The sequence below is a fragment of the Ylistrum balloti genome, unplaced genomic scaffold (assembly GCF_031769215.1).
Source record: "Ylistrum balloti isolate Yb309-2 unplaced genomic scaffold, AGI_CSIRO_Ybal_v1 Utg369920, whole genome shotgun sequence".
In the NCBI taxonomy this organism is placed as follows: domain Eukaryota; kingdom Metazoa; phylum Mollusca; class Bivalvia; order Pectinida; family Pectinidae; genus Ylistrum; species Ylistrum balloti.
The window spans coordinates 645,077-672,873 of NW_026782038.1; the positions used below are offsets into that span (position 1 = coordinate 645,077).

Sequence of the window (27,797 nt, forward strand, 5' to 3'; positions counted from 1 at the left end):
AAAGGGAAAAATGACATTTCAGGATTACTTCAATTTTCCTTTGCTAGTACTGTGGTATTTCCATTTTTGCTAATGCTTTATTTGTAGATGGTCTAGAACATTATATAATTATTGTCAAGCTTTAAAGAACATTTCAAGACATTTTAAGGTCAACAGGCATCACTGTGACATCAAGCAGGGAAATAATGATAAATAAATCAATCATGTGTCAATGGAATAATTTTCCTCTCCCAAAACATCAAAAAAAACCCTTCAAAATATTAGTTTACTCATACATATATAGTAACAATGAAAGCATACTTATTTCCTCATTGTCATCAGATGATTTGGCCTTATACCTTAAGATGTAGAAATAATATCAAATGCTATGCTATTCCCTTGAATCATCTTCCTGTGTTACTCTCAGAATTTCAATGTTATAGAACCTCAGGGCCTATTCCATTTCAATAAAAAGTCTAGAGAATTTGAGAGAAAAAAATCATCATTCCTTACTACAATGTAAATGTATTCCAAAATAAAAAACATGGCAAGATTTTACCATCCAAAGTTAAAACGACAAGAAACTGCTGTGACAACAATAAAAACTGGTCAGTTGACTTTCAAGAATTGAGTTGAAGAGCTTGCTAAGAGTAAGTTGGGATTAAGCTACATTTGTTAAATACTGCACTCCAAAGTGGATTAAGTGTCCATCCATAATGTTGATTCTAATAACATCAAAGAGGTACATGGTATCCCAGTTATCATAATATCAGATATTATGATATCCCGCTAATTATGATCATTTTATCATGTACCAAATATTCCTTACATCTATTTAGATTAAGCAAAGAAAATTGTTTATTGTGATATAGTACAACATGAGATATCCAATAATGACATTTTTCTGTCCATATTAAATTTTGTAAGCTACAGAGTTAGTGTCTATATTTGACACCTGGGATGTTCCTTGTGACACTAATTATCTGCTAATTTATTGCACAAGTTGCTCCGTCTCACCTGTTACATTTAAGTTTTACCCCTAGTTGTTGGTAAACAATACAGATCAAGTCTTCTACTTGTGCTAGTCGATGTCAACCAAAACATTAACAGTCAGTACTGATTACATAAATAAGACATTAGGCCAAAACAGAACAAGAAAGACATTGATAAATGAGTAGACTTGCTACTAAATTTTTCGAACAGCCATCTTGTATCACTTTGGAACAGTGCCGGTCGAAATTTTATGAATATTAAAATGTGATATTCTCTCCCAGAAATCCAGTTTGATATCTTGTGTTCTAAATGCAAGAGCATGGTGCCGGAAATCAGCTGATATTCACAAGAGTGTTGTCTTTACACTGTGTAGTGATTTGTTTGTGATATATGACATATTAATTCATATAAATGCATTTACAACGAAACTAGTTAAAAGATTTATTAAATCGTCTAAGAGTATTATGTGTTTTTATCAGTAAAACACAGCTTAGATAGCACACCTTGCTTGACATGTAAAAAATATTGATGTTTTTGGAAGCCAGGTTACAAAGTTTCTTATCAAAACCAGCAAATCATGATAATCAATAAAATGGTGAAGATTCATTTAACATGTATACCAAACTGAATATTGCATTACTGTAATTCTTAAAAACAAACCTAAAAATAAAAGTTAAAACTATCTTGCATCAGATACGAACATGCTTACAACCATTAAATATACATCAATCAGCATTGATGTAGGTAATACTACATGTTGATCTTAATGATAACAAAATGCAATTGTCCAATAATATCATATTGCTTTTCATCTCGGTTTCATCTATAGGTTTGAATATTAACTTCCAGTTCTCAAGACCTGAATAGCCTGCTTGATTATTATAATGTGCCAGTTATTATAATTTTATAATTCATATATCATAATATTTCTATCTGGAAAATAGAATATAATAATAAATGGGTTTAACTATTACATTTAGCCTAAACTTCAGTCAGTAAGTCACAGCCTCGAAAGTAAAACTAGAAATTGTTGCTAACAATTTTGCGGGCTTTTCACTTCTTTGGTGACAATCTACCGGAAAACAAAACATTAAATTCATCGGAAGGATGTTCTGCATCGATCTGAAGAAGAAAATTTCAAGAAAATTCAAAATTGAAAAAACAGAAAAAAAATTGTTAAATTTTGAAAACTTTACCCCACAGCGAGCTTTTTTATTTGACACATTTTGCATTAATATGGCTGACAAAAACTTAGATATGAAAATTCTCTACAAATAATATTATTGCACAAACTCTGTACAATCAATGGTTTTCGAGATAGTGCCATTTTTAAGTTTTTAACTTATGACGTCATGGCGGCCATATTGGATTTTTGACCAACTTAAAAAATCGGCATCGACAACTTCATATACGTATCTACAAATAGGTGAATAGACAGTATGTCTAGCTTTTACAGTTTAAAAGATTACGAACCCACAAAATTGGAATAATAATAATAATAATAATAAGAAACATAACAAAAACAATAGGTCTTTTCACCAGTTGGTGAAAAGCCCTAAATATGTGTTTATTTGTAGGTACTAGTATGTCAAACATTTGGCTAAACAAACATCAAGCTAACACTGCTTAGTTTCAGATATATAGCTGAATCTAAGTAAACAAATTCCAGCTGTTATACTGACATCTTTATGTCTGAGGGTTTCACTAAGGCTGTCTGGCTCAGTATGATGTCTACTTAAGGTGGTGATAGGAAACTTTACCTTCTTATATTGATCAGTTTTGAAGCAAAAACCAGAGACATGTATTACATAACAATGAATACATCAACCTTAAGTTATCTAGTAAGTTGTAACACTTGATAGAGTCTAATGGCCTTGACACTAGCAATGTCCTACTCTATTGTACCGTACTGTTTATCTGTGACACTAGGAATGTCCTACTGTATTGTACCATTCTGTTTATCCCCGACACTAGGAATGTCCTATTGTATTGTACAGTTCTGTTTATCCCCGACACTAGGAATGTCCTGCTGTATTGTACCTTATTGTTTATCTGCGACAGTAGGAATGTCCTACTCTATTGTACCGTACTGTTTATCTGTGACACTAGGAATGTCCTACTGTATTGTACCATTCTGTTTATCCCCGACACTAGGAATGTCCTACTGTATTGTACAGTTCTGTTTATCCCCGACACTAGGAATGTCCTACTGTATTGTACCATACTGTTTATCTGTGACACTAGGAATGTCCTACACTATTGTACAGTTCTGTTTATCCTTGATGCTAGCAATGTCCTACTCTACAGTACCATACTGTTTATCTGTGACACTAGGAATGTCCTACTGTATTGTACCTTACTGTTTATCTGCAACAGTAGGAATGTCCTACTCTATTGTACCGTACTGTTTATCTGTGACACTAGGAATGTCCTACTGTATTGTACCATTCTGTTTATCCCCGACACTAGGAATGTCCTATTGTATTGTACAGTTCTGTTTATCCCCGACACTAGGAATGTCCTGCTGTATTGTACCTTACTGTTTATCCCCGACACTAGGAATGTCCTACTCTAGTGTACCATACTGTTTATACTTAATAATAGCAATGTCCTCCTTTATTATACCATACTGTTTATCTGTGACACTAGGAATGTCCTACTCTATTGTATCATACTGTTTATCTACGACACTAGGAATGTCCTACTCAATTGTACTGTATTGTTCATCTGCAAAACTAGGAATGTCCTACTCTATTGTACCGTACTGTTTATCTGCGACACTAGGAATGTCCTACTGTATTGTACCATACTGTTTATCTGCGACACTAGGAATGTCCTACTCAATTGTACCGTACTGTTTATCTGTGACACTAGGAATGTCCTACTCTATTGTACCGTACTGTTTATCTGCCAAAGTAGGAATGTCCGACTCAATTGTATCGCACTATTTATCTGTCAAACTAGGAATGTCCGACTCAATTGTATCGCACTGTTTATCTGTGACACTAGGAATGTCCGACTCAATTGTATCGCACTGTTTATCTGTGACACTAGGAATATCCTTCTCTATTGTACCTTACTGTTTATCTGTGACACTAGGTATGTCCTCCTCTATTGTACCGTACTATTTATCTGTGGCACTAGGAATGTCCTCCTCTATTGTACCGTACTGTTTATCTGTGACACTAGGAATGTCCTACTCTATTGTACTGTACTGTTTATCTGTGACACTAGGAATGTCCTCCTCTATTTTACTGTACTGTTTATCTGTGACACTAGGAATGTCCTACTCTATTGTACTGTACTGTTTATCTGTGACACTAGGAATGTCCTCCTCTATTTTACTGTACTGTTTATCTGTGACACTAGGAATGTCCTACTCTATTGTACTGTACTGTTTATCTGTGACACTAGGAATGTCCTACTCTATTGTACTGTACTGTTTATCTGTGACACTAGGAATGTCCTCAGTCGAAAGGAGGCACCCAAAATACAAATTCTGACTCAAAGTCAATGGAAAATCAATTGTTTGAAATTCTACTGAACAATTATACATGCATGAGTTTATTGCAATTGTCAGATTTGGCAGTCTTACTAGACAATTACATTTAGACAGAGCATGGACGATGTCATTCATTAATGTGTTTTCTAATACAGACACATATTGCAGATTATTTCTGAAACTTTTAGAAAGAAAAATGTCTCATTCAAAGCTGACAAATAAAACTTTCAAAGTAAAATGTTGTTAAATATATACCCTGGTATGTACAGATGTACAGGACATACTAGTAACATAAAATACTGTCCCCATGGTATCCTCTATTGTTTCATTGATATCACATTGTGCTATACCCTTGACTTTGTGCATGAGGACAATGATGTTATGTCTGTCCACTGAGCAATGCTGTTTTCGCTGACTTCTCTGATACCAACACTCATGGTTGCCATTGTAATACTGATTATGTACACCTGTATCATGTAATTTCAGTACTAACGATTAGGTACACCTGTTCTGTGTACTACGGTACTAACATAACTAATATACATTGACCGGTCATAAATACAGCAGTGACATGTGACCTGCATTCCTCACTGTTTTCTACAGACAGGATTAGAGCTAATCTAGCTTTACCAAGACTGGAGAAGCCAGGCATGAAATGACTGTTACAAACACTCTGGATTCTCCCTCACAAGGACTATACAACCCCAACCACTGATTACCTCAGTCTTTTACCCCAAGTTAAAATTGTACACACATAGACACAACTATGCTACTTAATCAGATCTCATATTTTGACTATCTGACAGATTTCTACACAAAACCGATGGGCCGGTCACTGTCAACAATTCACAATAAATGGTTGAAGTCTCGCTGACATGGTTATTTCCCAGAGTGTTAATGTTCACTTGTGTATGTGCTGTAGGGTACATTTAAATCCAATAGAGACATAGACAACACATTAGATTAATTGATAGTAAACGCAATTTAAAGTTGAATTCTGATCATTTATATTGGCCTACAGAATAGGTTAACACTTGGTGTGAAGAATTCTATTACAATTCCTTAATTTACAGAAACAGTTTAATTGTTAATAAATTGAAGACACTGTAGTACAATATACCAAAAATATACAGAAAGCCATTGGTACTAGAACTATACATATACCCTGTCAAAGACCTGTAAAATGAAATTTGTTATACTGCATCACCATTGTAATGAACATGCACTTTACCACACAAGATCAACAAGTTTCTTTAATAAGAAATATATCTCACATAGCATGCATGTTCATAAAGCATGATTATTGGTTTGATGATATGTGAAAGTGTTGATATGCCCATGCAAAAACCAAAGCAAAGCTACATATCAAATGTGATAATGCCATATATTTTCTGAGACCAACAACAGAGACTATTATTTCAAGGGACTTTGGCATCCAATAAGGGAGATTTGCACACAACACACTTAACAAAATTTTCAATCAGTTCTAAATTTAAAAGTCATTTTTAATGTTAGTCCAAAATAATTATTAGCAGTAATTCAAGAAAACAGACTATTTTGTATTAAGTGAAAATGAAAAGCATTTGGAATAGTTTTCTTCTTTTTACTGTTAAAATCAGGACTTTTGTTAGAAGTATGAAAAAAGAACATTTTATTTTCTTTATAGTGAGAATCAGATCATCAATACCAATCACCTCAATGTCTTTAAAAGCTTATTTCCGCCAGTACGCTATAATTTGTTAGTAATTGTATCACAATGTACTATATATGAGAAAAATGGACTGACCCTCCCTATATGACACTCCCTCTATGATCCTTCCCATATCTGTTGTCGACAGTTACTAACAAGTTGGAAAAACTAATGGAATAATAAAAATGAGGTGAACTGAAATGTCAGTATCCTGAAATACCATATACATTTACGTATACCTGAATGTAGAAGTGTAAAAATCCAGTATAATTTGCAGAAATGGATTTTATCTAATTACAATTTATACTTTCTGATTTATTTTTGCTGCTTAGATAATTTTTTTGAATAACAAAGCAGTCCAGTACTGAATGAGCTCATAACTGTGTTCAATGACATAAAGATTTATGAATTGCAGTCATATGGGATCTTTTAAATTTCTGGCAACATTTTGAATGAAGTAGCAGACTTTGTACCCTTTAGATAACAAATCTTCTAAACAGCCTTATCTTTATAAATACATTTATGACTTAAAAGTATACACTAATCACTTTGCATTTCAGTAAAATTATTCTAAATCACATAAAATCTATATTTGTATAAGTGTTCTCAATTAAATTTTTCTTCATCACTAAGTTTTATAAATTGGTTTTGAAGACTTATGGCAGCATTTTTATTTCCCAGATAGAGAAATCATTTTAAAGTTATGAAAGAAAATTTTATCATACCCTGGTTGAAAAGTTATACAGATATAATCTTGTTGTAACACACCCTTTAGAAAGGTATGTTGTTTAACGGTAACCACCCACATAACAGTCAGTAGACAGGGTTACCACATACCTACAGCGACACAGTGCTACTCAGTAAGACATCAACTAACAAATATGTATTGATAGCCCCAACAACACTTCCATTGATTCAAACCTGGCTGTACCAACAAACCGAAACATTTCTCGACTTCAACCAACCAGTACGGATCACATTTAGCTTTCTTTCATGAAAGATATAATTGAAAAGTATGGTATTTAAGACGGATGGTTTCTACAGTAAAACTGCACTTTCTAGCTGCATACAGTCTTGTGATTATTACGGAAATACTTGGAAATAAGCCAGTCGAAACAGGTGGCACAAGATCCAGTTTATTAGAAAAATTAACCTTGTTTTGAAATACACACAAAAACAACTTTTTAAGGTTTTTTTTTTTAACCAGGTAAATAGATGTCAAAGGATTTCTTATATAAAATCTACATAAAATAAGAAGGTGACTTCAGTCAATCATTCCTTTAAACCCAACTGAATTTTTAATCATTGTTTCTTTTTTTATTAATGTACTGTATATTATGACACATCACTGTGCATTGGACCTTATTTATCGAGGATTTTTTCAGGTAAGTCCAGAATACCATTCCTCAAGATTGGAGTGAGTCCCACTGGAAAATCATGAGTCCAGGCTCCACTTGTATAAAACATCTCCTCTGCTGATATCTCCTCAAAAACGGCTTGTATAAAATTTTCTCAAGGAACAGGAGGAAGTCATCGGCTAGGATGTCCTGAAATTCCTTGAGGAATTTTCATACAAGATATTTTCAAGGAGATATTAGCTGAGGAAAATCTGGGCTTGAGGAAATCTGAAATTGAGATATTTTATACAAGTGGGGCCAGGACTACTCAAATATCTAAATTTAAAAAATCCCAGTTTAGTGTAGCAGATGTCAGTGATACTTTAACTTAATGCCAATTTAATTTACACTGCACATATGTAGGTTGGATTCATTTCAATTAAAATTAAAATGTATCTTGTTTTCAGTCAGAGTGACCAGCCAAGGTCATTTTGAGGCAAGGTCTCCATGCAGTAGCTGGTGTCTACCTCACTGAATAACATTTGAAAGGCCAGTGTTGCATACCATCAATCATGTAATGGGGACAGCAGGCACAATTCTTATGCCCCTGTAACTACAACCAGGCAACATCACAGATCAGTATATTTCTCAACTTCTCGAGAAATATAGATCGCTATGGGTAGAAGTGTTGAACCATGTACTTGGGATTTTTATCTGAACATAGCTCATACCCTGGCTCTCTACTGAGCTACCACAGCTCCTGTAAAGTTCCAAGTAAAAAGAACAATTCAGACCTCTGGGCTGTTAAAACACTACATTTAATTTCCAATGAACTACCTTTCATTCTATAACAAAAAAATTGTAAACAGAATAGAAGTTCTCATTAAAACACAACCAGTAGAAGATTTAGGTGTGACGTTGCAATGACTACAAGATCATATTTATCAGAGTACACTTGGTTATAGATGTGAGAGATTCTTTGATCTTCCTCATCCCTGTTTAGTACTGGCCCTTTACAGTGTATACAAACCTTTTAGGGTGAATGGTCAAGAAGGCCATGTAGATATGCCACAGCAGGCCAGTACTAAACATGGATGGAGGGGAATATAGATTCTTCCATATCTATGACCAAGTTTGCAAATCAAGACAGGTATTTCAATTGTTTTATACCTGGCTATTTACAGTAATTTAATTTATATACCATCAATTTGAAATATTGTCTAGAATTCAGCAGAATATCACAGAATATCACAAAAAAAATGATCTTATTAAATGACCAAAAAAATCTTAAAATTTGATTAAAATAGAAAGCATTAAGAATGAATGTCAGCTAGCAATTATATCTCTATCATTTCATCCTACAATATGGCTTAGACCAGCCACCTGTGTCTAGTGGAGGATCTAGCCTTTAGTACATCAACATAATCTTTACTAATGACATTTCTATAAATTTTACCGAAACTAAAATAATATATGATAAATGTTCCCAACTATATACTATCAAACAGAGAAACCAGCAATTGTTCATTTATTGATCAGCATTTTAATGTAAATCAATTTACAATCTAGAGCATAAGAATAATTTATTAACTGATGTTTTCAACTTTGGCAAGTTCATCACCCAAAGCTCATGTGGAATACATATAGCTATAAATAGATTTCTCAGACATCACCAATTCAATTTTTCTGTTTATCCAAATGTAACCCTGGTAAATACTACCCATAGTTGCTATGCTAGGGAGAACTCCTCTTTAGCTTGATCATTTGAGCATCAGACTAGTAAACTTGGGGTCAAAGGTTCAAATGCTAGCAGAGGAAACAAATAATGACCTCTGTTACATTGGCACCCATGTAGGGACTTCAGAATAATACTAAGTGCTACATTCACAAGCATCTTTGTAAACTCTGGAAACTCAAGACAAGTTATTCTCTGGAGGGGGAGTATGTAACCCTGGTTAAATACTCCTCAGATAGAGAGAATTTCTCTTATGATCGTTTGGTTGAGCATCAGATGAGTGAGCTAGGGTCCCAATAATGACCTCTGTTACGTTGACACCTGTGTTGGGACTCAGTAATATTACTTAGCATTACTTTCACTAGCAGTGATGTAACCCCTGAGAAAATGTCAGTACTGAACACCGATTACATTATGATTACTTTACTATTTTAAATTTCAATGAAACATTTGTAAGCCAGCAATTCTTTTTCAGCTGCCTCCAAAAATATAATTTTGAATTTGTGTATGCTATAAAGATTATACTATTTTTGAGGGGTTTTCTTATGAAATAACATTGCAGTTTGACAAAATGTTTACCTGAGTTATTTATTTTTTTACTCTTTCCATGTAAAATGAAGATGAATGTTTGCTTTGTAATAACAGACACAATTTCTTTATTCATAATTCAGCGCTCAGTTTGTTTTTTGATAATTTACATTTGGGACAATCACAATTGGAGGCCTGAAGTATCAGTTTCAATTGATGTTTAAGTGTATCACATTGGAAAACTATACCATGTAAAATACACAGGTTTGCTATTACCAAAACCTCCAGGTATAGAAACATTGATTGGTACCCTCTATAACATTAGACAGTGCTGTAAGCTATTAAAATAGCTTAACTTTGTAATTACAATTTTGTACTTCACCCAAAAGTTCATCAGACTGTGGTTAATACCAGATTATCCTATTAGAATTTTAAGGATTGCATTCAAATATCGATTTCGTGTTACTCATTTATAATTGGTCTATAATTGATATTACACCAATGTATGTAATACAAAGTATGGCTTCTTTGGAAAATTAATTTAAGCTATTAAAATTTTGAATTTAGTAATTACTTACATTTTTATTACTGGTGTTTAATTGTACGGTCAATACTGTAACTAAAAATCACTTCTAGTTTAGTCTTACCTTATCGACACCATCTGTATTTGCATCTACTTTCTTTTTAAGCTGCATATATTGCCACATTTCTGAGATAGGTCTGTCAGACCTATCTATCAGGTCGCTATTTGACGGAATTGAATTCAACTGTTCCATCTGCATGCTCAATTTTGCAACTTTCAGCTCAAGTTGATGGTAAGGAGTACCGCTTGTTTTGCCGCTTTCACTTGTGCCATCCTCAGAATATGTGGAAATACCACTATCCAAGTCACTTAGACTTGACTTCTCACGTCGTGACAATAAATCTAATTCATTTAATTCCGCAGTTGAATCAGTTATTTTCAGTTTCTTCAACATCGCATGAAGCAATGAATGAAGAACGTTGAAGTTTACAGCCCCTATTTCTGGTGTACCCAGGGCTAGATCAACCATTTGTGGTAACAACACTTTTGTCGGCATCTTGGCTGATTCTGTAACCGACGAGCGACAGCCGGAAAGTATAAAAGAGTTTTAACACTCCAGTCAGCAGTTAAATGTCCTGGATCACATCGTTACCCAAACCATCAGTATAGACCATGATTTACTCTTTACTGTTTACAGTAGGAATAAGATTATTGCGCCGTAACTTCCGGTCAAAAGAATATGAAATAAGTACAAGTCATTAAATATCATCTGTAAACATAAATACAAATTATCAAATGATATGGATAAAATTTCAGTCAAGGTTTTCCAGAAGAAATCACATTGAAAATGTTGCAAGGCCTATACATATCGCGAACTATGTTTTAGTGAAGCGGTGCTTTGACGCATTGACTGTCGTTGCTCATGACAACATAAAGCTGAAGAGCTTACTTTTGTACCGCAGAACACGTGATGCGTTAACTTCAGAAAACCAGCGTTTAACGTGAAATAATTTTTAAAATAATACCTTGTAGTCAAACTTGATAGTACTGTTCACCTAGCACTCACATCATGAACCAGAACGTGTTATTTAGCGCGACGCAATAGGTACATAATTAAATGCAAGGGAGGTGACTCGTCATTACATACATCACAGTACCTGAGAAAACGGATGAACTGTATAAAGAATATCCAAACGACAATCAGTTTGAACTAACTACACACAGATTAGAAACACATGTATCTATACCGTAAACTTCGCCATGCCAGTACAAAGAAAACATTACTTTCTTATTTTCTTCAAAATAAAAATGGAAAATTCACTTTGTGTCGGAAAACTTTCTGAAATATTTTTGTTTTCAACTATTTTTTTAGCAGGCCTTTTACATTGCTGATTGTTGATATTTTTTAATCGGCGGGACAAGTTAAACCGAAAGCATATATGTCTTTCTCTCTCTCTCTCTCTCTATCTCTCTCTCTCTCTCTCTCTCTCTCTCTCTCTCTCTCTCTCTCTCTCTCTCTCGTTTGTTTTTTCATTTTCTTTTTCTTCACTTATGACGTGTGCCCAATCGATAGAAAGACATGTTTTTATCGCTCCACCGAAAAAAATTATAAAAAGAGAAATGCATCTACATAGCCAGTAAAGTCATGATCTTGACGTAAAAAATAGGTTTATGCTCGGAAACTGACTTCGATACGTCGGAAAGATGAAATAACTTACCCCATCTTTACCAATGATTAGGGAAGCTCAAAAATGAAACATAAAAGTCGGATTCGTTTCATATATCTGATATCAAAAGGTAAAGAATTAAACGCCATTTTATCATATGGACATTTGATAGGCTTGGTTGGTTGACAGGTTTTTCGTGACTCCTCCCGTGTTCGGGTATCGTCTCGTCGACGAACGCCAGTGTTCTGGCGACATGGTTCGGCGACCTGCATCCTCCTCACTGGGATGGAACCGTCTGTAGCTGTGATCATTTGATTATACTAGTCTTAGAAGACGGCTCCAGGGCCTAATATTGCCTTGACCTAACTCTAGCCGTTAGAGCATGTCAGAAGTCTCAGAGGGATCTTTAGCGCGCGAGAGTGGACAATTCCACACGAGCCACCGTTTAAAGTCCCATCTGCCGGAGTATAGATTGTTGTTAGTGCGTTGCAGGTGAAATTATAATTAACATTATAATTAACACTTGTATTTTTGTTGTCACGCCTTGAAAACCTTTCCAGTCATATTGTCTAAGCTTCTTCATCACTTTACAAAATGTCTATTGCTTTCTGCGATTCCACTCCATTCCTTCTGCATATATCTGTTCACTACGAGGACTTTTAAAGTTATATTATTGTGTGATTTTTGTGCTGATTTAGAAGGGTTATGATAGGTTTCGGCATGATAAGTTAAGTTGAAGAGGAAAGTGTTGTGATAGACTAAGATAGATTTAATATTTTGGAGACAGATAGATCATGTTTTTTATGTGTTTAGTAAGAATAGTGAGTTAATTCTAACTAGTTACATTTGAGTATAGATAGAGAGCGATTAAGTTGTCTAATCTAAACTACATACTATTATATACAACCCGCAATTTGTGTAGAAGTACTATTTAAATAGGGTTTGAGATAGGGTGGTAGTGGGGTATGGTGACGGGGGAGGTCTTGTATTCTGTTTATTTGGTTTGTATGTTTGTGTGTTGTATTGTATGTGTAGTTGTGTGTTGAGTTTAATTATATTAGATTTTAGATTTCGAGTTTTTAGAGCCCATACCCAGGGTTGAATAAACAGTTGTGTATATTAATTATCGAGAACTGTTTATCCCTATTGTCCTAACTCGCAGGGTTCCATATGCTACAAGCCAGGGTACAAGACCCGAATCTGACTGCAAACCAGTCCATGACCGTTGTGCCCGGAGGTTCCCATTATGCTTAAACTTTACTGGCCGTCGGGCCTTAAATGAGGACGTTGTTTGTGTATTTTTTCTTTCTATTTAATCATTTTTTAACAAATATTTGAAGGAGCGTGTTTACTTCTGTGTGTTGTTTTATTTATTTGTACGGTTTCAGATTATTTAACAAATGTGAATGTTGGGGTGGGGCACAGTGGAGGACACCAAATACCTCATGAGGTATCAGAATGTATCAATAAATGAGAGGGATAGTAGTAATTATCTCTGGTACACTCTCCCTGGCTATCCTGAGGATCCTACCTGTTGTGTATGATGTTGTGTAGGTTTGTGATGTTTGGGAGTTGCCTCCCTTCGGCCTTTCTGGTGTTTTTTTTTTTTTTATATATATTTAGTCTAAGTAGTCAATTTTTCTCAGGAATTCAACTAGCGGTCAATGCAATAGTCTTTCATTTTCACGTGATTTCAAAATCTGTTTGATTGATATATTTTTATTATTTTAAATTCGGCAATGATATCTTTTCTTTCCTGATCGAATCTGTTGCAATATAGAAACAAGCAAATTCATGGAATGTATATCCCCCGCTTTCCAAACATATTGTAAGTAAATTCTTAGGTAGGGTAGGAGCAAACATTTCATAATGCTTTGTAGATTACTGAGCCCTATCACACATTCGGCTGAGCCCTTAATATGCTGAATCCTGTTGCTAAGTTTGATAACTTTTAAAATAATTGGAAAGAAATTTACCAGTAAAAACATTGTTTTTCTTTATAAATATATGGATCCTAACTCTGGTGCTAAGTTTAATGATAAACTGATAATATTTGTGGGACTTCTAGATACATCTAAATCAGATTATATTTAGGAAAGTTAGAGCACAAAAACTGACCGATCAATGGAATGAAAGGATACCTAATTAGTATGTATAGATATTAACAGACGATGCTAATTGCTGAACTCAGTCTTATGTGCCCTAATATGCATCTGCTGCTGACCAAGTTTCATCTAAATCGGATTATATTTAGGGAAGTTAGAGCACGGAAAAGAGCCGACCAATGAAATCAAAGGATACCTCATTAGTATGCATAATCATTAACAGATGACACTGATAGTCAAACTCAGTCTTAATGACCCAAAGATGCATCTGCTAACCAAGTTTCACCCAAATTGGATGATATTTTGGGAAGTTAGAACACGGAAACGAAATTGTGACAGACAGACAGACGGACGGACGGACGAACCCAAATTAATATCCCCCGGTTCGGTGAAAGCGGGGGATAAAAATGTTATATATTGTCTCTTCTGTTCTACGATTCGTACAGTCTGGTGAGATATGTTTAACCATATGATATACACGTTGAAATACGCACACAGTCATAGCATTCTATTCTAATCCTGAAGATAGGGAGAGTTCAAGGTACAAATTTCAGATACCTATACGTCGGTGTAGTGATGGAGCGCTGGAATGGACATGTAGCCCTTATCACGGGTGCTTCGGTCGGCATAGGAGCTGCTATCGCCAGAAAACTTATCCAATATGGCATGAAAGTTATTGGCTGTGCGCGAAACGTACAGAAAGTTCAGGTAAGTTAGATCTAGGCCTCGGCCTAAGATGATACATGATATATCTAAGATAATTTAGTGTTAGAGAAGCAACTTGTACACAAATAATAATGATAATAATTTTTGTTCGTTTTTCTTCTCAAAGCATTATCTTTTTTTAAAAAAAAAATCACACGCACACATTTGGAAGGCTTCATGAAAATATCATACCGATGGAGATCCGATATATTTAAAGATATGAATTATTCTCGAATTTCCAGGGATCGGATAGGTCGGGTATAAATCATTCCATTTTTTCCCAAATGCTTTCTTCCCTTCTTACAGTGAAAAGTACTTAAAAGTAAATTAAGCAACAACTTATTTTTCAACTTTTCTTGATTAATCACTTTCGATGTCCTGAACTGAAGTGAGCTAGTGGTCTTACTGTTGGAGGCAACCTGACTTCTTGCGTCCTCGATAATCTAGTGGCCTGGGACATGTCAAATTACTTCACTTCTGCCTTCGATTTCGCTATGAAATCATAGCGAAATCGAAGGCAGAAGTGAAGTAATTTGACTTGTCTGGGGCGGGTTTCAGCAAACCTTACTAATCACAGGCTGACACGCTCCTTTGAAGGAGCGACAGCCAAATATAAAGCCATTACAACATACCGTTTTGCGACCACGAAAACGATTGTCTTTTTTGCAAAATAGGTACAACACATTATCTAATTAGACGTTATTATTTTATAGTTTTTGTCTGTTTCAAATAAAAAATGTCTGTACATGTTTTTGACATATTTGTTTACAGTTTACAGTACTTTCAAGTAGTTTCACCTAAGAAGGCACCGGCCGTCGACGCGCCATTGCAATTATTCAAATAAAAGTGACACGAGTGAATTTGATCACATTTAGCGATAAACCATTTTCCATTTGTTGACTTTCTAAATTAAATTTCGTTCGGTACACTGTAATATTATTTTGGTTGTCGTGGAATCACGTTTGGTGACGAGACATCGCAAACTTGAATTGGTTGCTACTTTTTATCAGGTACACCTATCATAAACTACATACAAAACTTTGAATAAACACATTTAAATAATTTTTAAAAGTCTATGCATCAAAGATGTAGTAAAACTACCACTCATCTAACCTTCGCTTCGTTTCCGTTTGTTTCTATAACATCAGCTAATGATCATGTTTGAATGTCATAAATGACGTCACATTATTGTCTCGACAGTGTCCACTCGTCAATCGTTGTAAGACAGAGAGGTCATGAAAATACATTTGTTAACATCTTTCTCGTTGAAATCGTTTTATAAGATCGATATCACGAGTGTTCCGTCAATATTGATATTCAAGTGTAATAACAGATAAGGGTCATTATTCTGTATATAAGGGACATTGCTATACCGTAATATTTGTTCATACACAGGACCTAGCCGATGAGTTAAAGACAGAGAAGGGTTCTCTAACGGCCATTAAATGTGATGTCTCCAAGGAGGATGAGATGCTGGCCATGTTCGCGAAGGTCAAGGCTGACTTTGGAGGCGTGGACATTTGTGTCTGCAATGCCGGCCTGTCCCACGACGCCCCCATTCTGACCGGCGATACACAACAATGGAGGGAGATGTTGGACGTAGGTATATGTACTAAATGTCTCAAGGAATCAGCTGTTAGATAAAATTGTTTGTTGTCACACGTTGTGTTACTGGATCTTTGTAGCCATGACAACTGAACTTAGTTACATCAAGGCCATCGATATAAATCTAAGCCCGTGGTTACATGTATAGGGTTTCTTTTAGCGTTTCTTATATATATGATTGTCACCTGACATTATACAATCATATGTGTACTGGTAATTTTGTCACAGAAAAGCTAACCATCAACCAAAATGATACCTTAATACTCCTTTCAGCACAAGTGACTATTAATTAGCTTGGTCACTTTAAACTCAGGTGAATGTACTTGGCCTGGCAATATGCTCCAGAGAGGCTGTCAAACAGATGAGAGAGAGAAAGGAGTGGATGATGGTCACCTCGTTCTTCTCAATAGGTACAGATAGTGTGTTGTGATGTTATTCAATAACAATAATGCGCATTGACATGTTATTATAAAATGTACAATAGTACGTTTACTGTAACTGATGCGGTATTATACAATATACAATAGTACGTTTACTGTAACTGATGCGGTATTATACAATATACAATAGTACGGATACTGTAACTGACGCGGTATTATATAATATACAATAGTACGTTTACTGTAACCGACGCGGTTTTATACAATATACAATAGTACGTTTACTGTAACTGACGTGGTTTTATACAATAAACAATAGTACGTTTACTGTAACTGGCGTGGCTTTATACAATATACAATAGTACGTTTACTTTAACTGATGCGGTATTATACAATATACAATAGTACGGATACTGTAACCGACGCGGTTTTATACAATATACAATAGTACGTTTACTGTAACTGACGTGGTTTTATACAATAAACAATAGTACGTTTACTGTAACTGGCTTGGCTTTATACAATATACAATAGTACGTTTACTTTAACTGATGCGGTATTATACAATATACAATAGTACGGATACTGTAACTGACGCGGTATTATACAATATACAATAGTACGTTTACTGTAACTGACGCGGTATTATACAATATACAATAGTACGTTTACTGTAACTGATGCGGTATTATACAATATACAATAGTACGGATACTGTAACTGATGCGGTATTATACAATATACAATAGTACGTTTACTGTAACTGACGCGGTATTATACAATATACAATAGTACGGATACTGTAACTGACGCGGTATTATACAATATACAATAGTACGTTTACTGTAACTGACGCGGCTTTATACAATATACAATAGTACGGATACTGTAACTGACGCGGTATTATATAATATACAATAGTACGTTTACTGTAACTGACGCGGTATTATATGATATACAATAGTACGTTTACTGTAACTGACGTGGTTTTATACAATATACAATAGTACGTTTACTGTAACTGACGCGGTATTATATGATATACAATAGTACGTTTACTGTAACTTACGCGGTTTTATACAATATACAATAGTAAGGATACTGTAACTGACGCGGTATTATACAATAGTACGTTTACTGTAACTGACGCGGTATCATTCAATATATAATAGTAAGGATACTGTAACTGACGCGGTATTATATGATATACAATAGTACGTTTACTGTAACTGATGCGGTATTATACAATATACAATAGTACGGATACTGTAACTGACGCGGTATTATATGATATACAATAGTACGTTTACTGTAACTGACGTGGTTTTATACAATATACAATAGTACGTTTACTGTAACTGACGCGGTATTATATGATATACAATAGTACGTTTACTGTAACTTACGCGGTTTTATACAATATACAATAGTAAGGATACTGTAACTGACGCGGTATTATACAATATACAATAGTACGTTTACTGTAACTGACGCGGTATCATTCAATATACAATAGTAAGGATACTGTAACTGACGCGGTATTATATAATATACAATAGTACGGATACTGTAACTGACGCGGTTTTATATAATATACAATAGTACGTTTACTGTAACTGACGCGGTTTTATACAATATACAATAGTACGTTTACTGTAACTGGCGTGGCTTTATACAATATACAATAGTACGTTTACTGTAACTGACGCGGTTTTATGTAATATACAATAGTACGTTTACTGTAACTGATGCGGTTTTATACAATATACAATAGTACGTTTACTGTAACTGACGCGGTATCATTCAATATACAATAGTACGTTTACTGTAACTGATGCGGTTTTATACAATATACAATAGTACGTTTACTGTAACTGGCGTGGCTTTATACAATATACAATAGTACGTTTACTGTAACTGACGCGGTTTTATATAATATACAACAGTACGTTTACTGTAACTGATGCGGTTTTATACAATATACAATAGTACGTTTACTGTAACTGACGCGGTATCATTCAATATACAATAGTAAGGATACTGTAACTGACGCGGTTTTATATAATATACAATAGTACGTTTACTGTAACTGACGCGGTTTTATATAATATACAATAGTACGTTTACTGTAACTGACGCGGTTTTATATAATATACAATAGTACGTTTACTGTAACTGACGCGGTTTTATATAATATACAATAGTACTTTTACTGTAACTGACGCGGTTTTATATAATATACAATAGTACGTTTACTGTAACTGACGCGGTTTTATATAATATACAATAGTACGTTTACTGTAACTGACGCGGTTTTATATAATATACAATAGTACGTTTACTGTAACTGATGCGGTTTTATACAATATACAATAGTACGGATACTGTAACTGACGCGGTTTTATACAATATACAATAGTACGTTTACTGTAACTGGCGTGGCTTTATACAATATACAATAGTACGTTTACTGTAACTGACGCGGTTTTATGTAATATACAATAGTACGTTTACTGTAACTGATGCGGTTTTATACAATATACAATAGTACGTTTACTGTAACTGACGCGGTATTATTCAATATACAATAGTACGTTTACTGTAACTGATGCGGTTTTATACAATATACAATAGTACGTTTACTGTAACTGGCGTGGCTTTATACAATATACAATAGTACGTTTACTGTAACTGACGCGGTTTTATATAATATACAATAGTACGTTTACTGTAACTGATGCGGTTTTATACAATATACAATAGTACGTTTACTGTAACTGACGCGGTATCATTCAATATACAATAGTAAGGATACTGTAACTGACGCGGTTTTATATAATATACAGTAGTGCGTTTACTGTAACTGACGCGGTTTTGTACAATATACAATAGTACGTTTACTGTAACTGGCGCGGTTTTGTACAATATACAATAGTACGTTTACTGTAACTGGCGTGGCTTTATACAATATACAATAGTACGTTTACTGTAACTGACGCGGTTTTATATAATATACAATAGTACGTTTACTGTAACTGATGCGGTTTTATACAATATACAATAGTACGTTTACTGTAACTGGCGTGGCTTTATACAATATACAATAGTACGTTTACTGTAACTGACGCGGTTTTATATAATATACAATAGTACGTTTACTGTAACTGATGCGGTTTTATACAATATACAATAGTACGTTTACTGTAACTGATGCGGTTTTATACAATATACAATAGTACGTTTACTGTAACTGGCGTGGCTTTATACAATATACAATAGTACGTTTACTGTAACTGACGCGGTTTTATATAATATACAATAGTACGTTTACTGTAACTGATGCGGTTTTATACAATATACAATAGTACGTTTACTGTAACTGATGCGGTTTTATACAATATACAATAGTACGTTTACTGTAACTGGCGTGGCTTTATACAATATACAATAGTACGTTTACTGTAACTGATGCGGTTTTATACAATATACAATAGTAAGGATACTGTAACTGACGCGGTATTATACAATATACAATAGTACGTTTACTGTAACTGACGCGGTATCATTCAATATACAATAGTAAGGATACTGTAACTGACGCGGTATTATATAATATACAATAGTACGGATACTGTAACTGACGCGGTTTTATATAATATACAATAGTACGTTTACTGTAACTGACGCGGTTTTATACAATATACAATAGTACGTTTACTGTAACTGGCGTGGCTTTATACAATATACAATAGTACGTTTACTGTAACTGGCGTGGCTTTATACAATATACAATAGTACGTTTACTGTAACTGACGCGGTTTTATATAATATACAACAGTACGTTTACTGTAACTGATGCGGTTTTATACAATATACAATAGTACGTTTACTGTAACTGACGCGGTATCATTCAATATACAATAGTAAGGATACTGTAACTGACGCGGTTTTATATAATATACAATAGTACGTTTACTGTAACTGACGCGGTTTTATATAATATACAATAGTACGTTTACTGTAACTGACGCGGTTTTATATAATATACAATAGTACGTTTACTGTAACTGACGCGGTTTTATATAATATACAATAGTACTTTTACTGTAACTGACGCGGTTTTATATAATATACAATAGTACGTTTACTGTAACTGACGCGGTTTTATATAATATACAATAGTACGTTTACTGTAACTGACGCGGTTTTATATAATATACAATAGTACGTTTACTGTAACTGATGCGGTTTTATACAATATACAATAGTACGGATACTGTAACTGACGCGGTTTTATACAATATACAATAGTACGTTTACTGTAACTGGCGTGGCTTTATACAATATACAATAGTACGTTTACTGTAACTGACGCGGTTTTATATAATATACAATAGTACGTTTACTGTAACTGATGCGGTTTTATACAATATACAATAGTACGTTTACTGTAACTGACGCGGTTTTATACAATATACAATAGTACGTTTACTGTAACTGGCGTGGCTTTATACAATATACAATAGTACGTTTACTGTAACTGGCGTGGCTTTATGTAATATACAATAGTACGTTTACTGTAACTGATGCGGTTTTATACAATATACAATAGTACGTTTACTGTAACTGACGCGGTATCATTCAATATACAATAGTACGTTTACTGTAACTGATGCGGTTTTATACAATATACAATAGTACGTTTACTGTAACTGGCGTGGCTTTATACAATATACAATAGTACGTTTACTGTAACTGACGCGGTTTTATATAATATACAATAGTACGTTTACTGTAACTGATGCGGTTTTATACAATATACAATAGTACGTTTACTGTAACTGACGCGGTATCATTCAATATACAATAGTAAGGATACTGTAACTGACGCGGTTTTATATAATATACAGTAGTGCGTTTACTGTAACTGACGCGGTTTTGTACAATATACAATAGTACGTTTACTGTAACTGGCGCGGTTTTGTACAATATACAATAGTACGTTTACTGTAACTGGCGTGGCTTTATACAATATACAATAGTACGTTTACTGTAACTGACGCGGTTTTATATAATATACAATAGTACGTTTACTGTAACTGATGCGGTTTTATACAATATACAATAGTACGTTTACTGTAACTGGCGTGGCTTTATACAATATACAATAGTACGTTTACTGTAACTGACGCGGTTTTATATAATATACAATAGTACGTTTACTGTAACTGATGCGGTTTTATACAATATACAATAGTACGTTTACTGTAACTGATGCGGTTTTATACAATATACAATAGTACGTTTACTGTAACTGGCGTGGCTTTATACAATATACAATAGTACGTTTACTGTAACTGACGCGGTTTTATATAATATACAATAGTACGTTTACTGTAACTGATGCGGTTTTATACAATATACAATAGTACGTTTACTGTAACTGATGCGGTTTTATACAATATACAATAGTACGTTTACTGTAACTGATGCGGTATTATACAATATACAATAGTACGTTTACTGTAACTGATGCGGTTTTATATAATATACAATAGTACGTTTACTGTAACTGACGCGGTTTTATACAATATACAATAGTACGTTTACTGTAACTGACGCGGTATCATTCAATATACAACAGTACGTTTACTGTAACTGACGCGGTTTTGTACAATATACAGTAGTGCGTTTACTGTAACTGACGCGGTTTTGTACAATATACAATAGTACGTTTACTGTAACTGTAGCGGTATCATTAAATATACAATAGTAAGGATACTGTAACTGACGCGGTTTTATATAATATACAGTAGTGCGTTTACTGTAACTGACGCGGTTTTGTACAATATACAATAGTACGTTTACTGTAACTGGCGCGGTTTTGTACAATATACAATAGTACGTTTACTGTAACTGGCGCGGTTTTGTACAATATACAATAGTACGTTTACTGTGTGTTAAGACTGTTACTTTCTGTCGCCAATATTTTGAATACTTTTAAGTACTTATATATTATTTTTAACTTTTGCTCTCTGCTTTGTAGTATGTCTGGTCATCGAATTATCCACAGTAGTCCTGAACATTTCTACACTGCTACCAAGTTCATGGTTACGGCATTGACGGAATGTCTGAGACAGGAACTCAATGACCTCAAATCACACATCAGGGTCACGGTACGTACAGATGTAACTCGCATCATATGATGTCAAATGTATCACAGGATGATGTCACAATGTCACGTGACTCCCATAAACGTTAAAGCTGTTACATGATGTCACGGTAATTTCTATTGAGGTCATTCATATTGTTTATTGTCACAGCTGTAACATAAAACGTGTTAGGAGTTCAGCTTAGCTTGGTTTGCTGGGTCGGTTGGTTGCAAGTTTTCCATCCTCCTCCTCCTAATATCAGACGTTGTCTCACCTGGCGACGAGCGGTGTTCTAGCGAAGTCAAACATTGTAACCTTCGTAAAGGTAACAATAGTTCATATGTGTCATAAAGTACAATAACTCGCACTAAAGCATGTGACATGTACGTCGAGAGTCTGCCCACCTTGATCACAATGTACTATTACATCTTGGATATCCGAGACCTTGATAAAGGTCACAATGTTAAAGGAGTTCTGTACGAAAGTATCGAAGCACTGTGTCCAGTCACTTGATACTTGTAGGATGTCCGCAGATATACATGAAGACCAGACATGAACTGATACATGTCGGGGTTCTAGCGACCTTGATAAAGGTCACATTCACCGATTTAGTATTTAATACCCGAAACATATCAGAAATCACGCGACCTTGATAAACTGAGTCACAATGTATTGCGTCTTCAGTGAAGTCCAGCTTCAGAATCTATTTTTGCGTTTATTGATTTTGATTAAATTGAGCAACAAAATGTAAATGTAATAAGACTTTAGGGACAATGTCACGTGTCTACCAGTGACCAATCAGTTTCCACCATTGGATAATTGAATATGCACACTCAGTTATATAAAGATTTCATACTTTATTTCAGAGTATCAGTCCCGGTGTAGTCCGAACGGAGATCGTAGCTAGGATGTTCAAGGACAAGAGCAAGGAGGAAGAGATATATACTGCATTTAAGGTATCAATGCTATAGTAGCTGTACTAATGTGTATAACAGGAAATGACGAATTAAACAGGAAATCATGAATAACTATTTTCTGTTGCAAATGCTTGTTAAACACCTAAAATGAACTTTATCACCAGTAATGCCTTAATGGGTCAATAAAGGTTATAACAATGACTGTATTATATGTTATAGACGATGGAACCTGATGATGTGGTAGACGCCATTGTTTATGCTGTAAACAGTCCAGGACACGTTCAGGTATATCACTCGCCTTCTAGGACCTTGCGCATAAATCAAGCACCATCGCATGCTTATAATTCTTTGTACATGTATTTATCAAGCAAACTTTAATTTAGTTCCGGTGTAAATAGAAGTACTCGGCACACAATAGTATACACGAAGGTGTGGATTAGGTTTACTCGTTTTAATGTGCGCGAGAGTGTGAATTATGTTTACACTTTCACACGAGTGATATACTAGGCTTACACGAATGTGTGGATTAGGTTTACACGTAAAAGACGCGAATCAATTTGTACACAAAGGTTGATTAAGTTTACACGTGACATAGTACACGAATGTGTAGGTTAGATTTACACATCAGTTATCGAGGTTTGGGTCTGCTTTACACGTCAGTACACACAGTTGTGGACCAGATAATTCATGTGGATTAAATCTACATGTCAAGGATGTTGGTTATATTCACACGTCAGTACACAAATGAGTTGGTTATTTTTACACGTCACTACACAAAAGAGTTGGTATATTTTTACACGTCAGTACACAAAGGAGTTGGTTATTTTTACACGTCAGTACACAAAAGAGTTGGTTATTTTTACACGTCAGTACACAAAGGAGTTGGTTATTTTTACACGTCAGTACACAAAGGAGTTGGTTATATTTACACGTCAGTACACAAAGGAGTTGGTTATATTTACACGTTAGTACTAGAGATTCCACTTAGATTAGGTTTACATGATAGTACACGAAAGGGTGAGATTCATTTACACGTTTATACACAATGGTGTGAATAAGTAGAAATAATGAGGTTTGTGTTACAGGTGCATGATATATTCCGGCCAACGGAGCAGCGATTGTAAAGGAACTGGATTTCACAAGATTGTTATACAATAGTATTTTGGTATTGGACTCGGTCCTACCTAAATTTCTAATGGAAGTTATATGGACCAGTGTATCAGTCTTAAAGTGCTTAGAGAGGACTTTTACTACACATAGGAAAGTCGTATTTCTTACCAAAGAAATCCATCTTTTGGAGTGATCTTTCCCTGGAACTGCACCCTGCAAAGCTAAATAATCAATAACAGGATTTTGAAAAAGCCTTTGATTCTGTGTCTTGGGAGTTTGTAAATAAACTTATGAAATATTTTGGTTTTGGTCCTGATATTCAAAAGTGGGTTAAATTATCTAATACTAATATTACTGCAACTGTAAATCAGAGGGGAAACTTGTCAACTTTTTTTCCACATCAAAAGAGGCTGCCACCAAGGGGACCCAATTTCCCCATACATCTTTGTTCTGTGTGTTGAAATTTTAGGAATAAGGTTAAGAAATAACAAGAAGATTAAGGTCGTAGATGTAGGTAACCTTCACATTCTAATTTCTCAGTATGCTGATGATACCACACTGATACTTAATGGCTCTGAAATTTCCTTAAAGGAATCCATTATTGAATTAAACACATTTGCAAAAATCTCTGGCTTGAAATTGAATGTTGATAAAACACAGGTTATTTGGATAGGGAACAAAACTTATAGTGATGAAACCTTTTTACCAGAGTTGAATCTGCAGTGGGGAAGAACTAAATTTACATTGCTTGGAATTGAGTTTAGTGTGAATCTGCATGAAATTCCCAAGTTAAATTTTGATAAAAAGTTAATTAAGTTAAAATCACTAATAAAGACATGGAGCAGAAGAATACTCACGCCTATTGAGAGAATAACCCTAATCAAGTCACTCTTATTATATCAATTTAATCACTTATTTACCTCTCTACCTACTCCTAATGAACAGTTTCTTCAAGAGCTCAACACTATCCTTTTTAACTTTCTTTGGAAGAGTAAAGTAGACAAAGTAAAGAGAGATATCATAACACAAAATTATTCAGAAGGGGGTCTGAAAATGGTAAATGTAAAATTATTTATTGATTCTTTGAAACTTAGTTGGGTAAGACGGTTGTTAAAAAAGACATGCAAGTGGCAAATTATTTTTAATTCACACAATGATTTACAAAAGTTATCTGTATGTGGTAGTGAGTATATGGATGAATGGCAAGAAAAATGTAAGAATAAATTCTGGAAAGACGTTTTTAGAGCATGGAAAAAATTAAATGATACTGATTGTGCTAGGGAAAAAATAGGAAGGCTAACATGTTCACTGGCATGTTTTTATAGCATGGAAAAAAAATTAAATGATACTAATTGTGCTAGGGAAAAAATAGGAAGGCTAACATGTTCACTGGCATTACCATTGGAGGAAAAACAGTTTTTTACAAGTCCTGGTATGATAGAGGTGTAACCATAATTAATGATTTAGTAAAAGATTTTGGTACAGTCAGTTTCTATACATTTCAGAGAAGTATCATATCAACGTAAACTTCCTTCAATATCAGGGTGTAATATCAGCTGTCAAAACAGGAGGCTGAATGTCGAGAACCAGTTGTTAATTTATCCAATTATCCCTAATAATATATTACTTTTTATGGAAAATGATGAAAGGACAAAGAATTTTTATAATGTTATGGTCAAAAATGATATTATCTCAATTGGTAGGAGAAAATGGGAAGAATAATTTGAAGATTTTGAATTAGATTGGACAAATATATATTACAATCCTTTCAAGGCCACTGAAAACACAAAATTACAATGGTTTTAATATAGGATTGTTCAGAATATTTTAACAACAAATTCGTTTTTATTTAAAATAGGATTAGTAAATAATCCAATATGTAGTTTATGTAACCTAGAAAGAGAGACTATAATTCATATTTCATGGGAATGCAGAGAAACTCAGAGATTTTTGCAAAGTGTGGAGACACTGTTTGATGCACAGTATATCCCATTTCAGTATAATAAACAAAGCTACCTTTTTGGTGTATTTTGAAATAATAGATGTTCAACAATAAACAGACTAGACAATGCAATATTGATTATTATTAAGTTTTATATTTACAAAACAAGATGTTTTTACATAAAGTTTTAAGTATATATGCTTTAATTAATACAATTAAAGACCATTACATTTTTCAAAAACACATTGCCAATAGTAAAGGCGAAGGTGAACAGCTGAAATGTAAAAATGAATGGAGTAAATGGGAAAAACTTATTGAATTATCAGATAGTTAATTTTTGTTTTACTTTTACTATTTTAACCTAGTGTGACAATTTCTGTTATCATTAATCTATGTATTAAAATATTTACATATTATCTATGTGTAATACAATGTATATATGAATATGATTATTTGTCCCATCTTGAGCTTCTGCAGTTTATCCTATACCATATTGTTAATAATTTAAGCCAGCAGACTAATTATTAAAATGGATGTCTGATCTCCTGTCCATTCATCTCCCTCTCTCTCTCTCTCTGTTTCTTTCTTTCTCTCTCTCCCCCTCTCCCTCCCTCCTTCTCTTTCTGATTTCTAGTATCTTTTTTTTTTGCTGTCTCTCTTATTAAGTTGTAATATGTATGTGAGGGTGTGCATGTGTGTGTGTATGTGTGTGGAAATACTGTATAGATGTTACATCTTAGTGATGTTGATGATACTTATCACAGTGTCTTGATGATGATGATGATGATGATGATGATGATGATGATGATGATGATGATGATGATGATGATGTTGACGTTGATGATGATGATGATGATGATGATGATGATGATGATGATGATGATGATGTTGACGTTGATGATGATGATGACGATGATGATGATGATG

At 34.3% G+C, this 27,797-nt stretch overlaps 2 protein-coding genes across 2 annotated transcripts in view; one reads left to right on the forward strand and one right to left on the reverse strand.

The window, feature by feature from the left end:
• The window catches only part of LOC132546889 (glutamine-rich protein 2-like), a 47,044-nt gene extending 36,169 nt beyond the window's left edge, over nucleotides 1–10,875 (reverse strand). Inside the window, exon 1 of the mRNA XM_060210616.1 lies at nucleotides 10,412–10,875. Within this exon, the coding sequence (XP_060066599.1) occupies nucleotides 10,412–10,843 (432 nt within the window). The 5' untranslated portion in view covers nucleotides 10,844–10,875. The remainder of the gene's footprint in view (nucleotides 1–10,411) is intronic.
• A 3,760-nt stretch (nucleotides 10,876–14,635) lies between these two features.
• On the forward strand, nucleotides 14,636–24,942 carry LOC132546921 (dehydrogenase/reductase SDR family member 11-like). The gene is given in 8 exon segments (XM_060210646.1): nucleotides 14,636–14,767; nucleotides 16,160–16,363; nucleotides 16,683–16,733; nucleotides 16,736–16,779; nucleotides 22,796–22,925; nucleotides 23,768–23,857; nucleotides 24,038–24,103; nucleotides 24,904–24,942. Coding segments are annotated over 8 exon segments (756 nt in total).
• The last annotated feature ends 2,855 nt before the right edge of the window (nucleotides 24,943–27,797 follow it).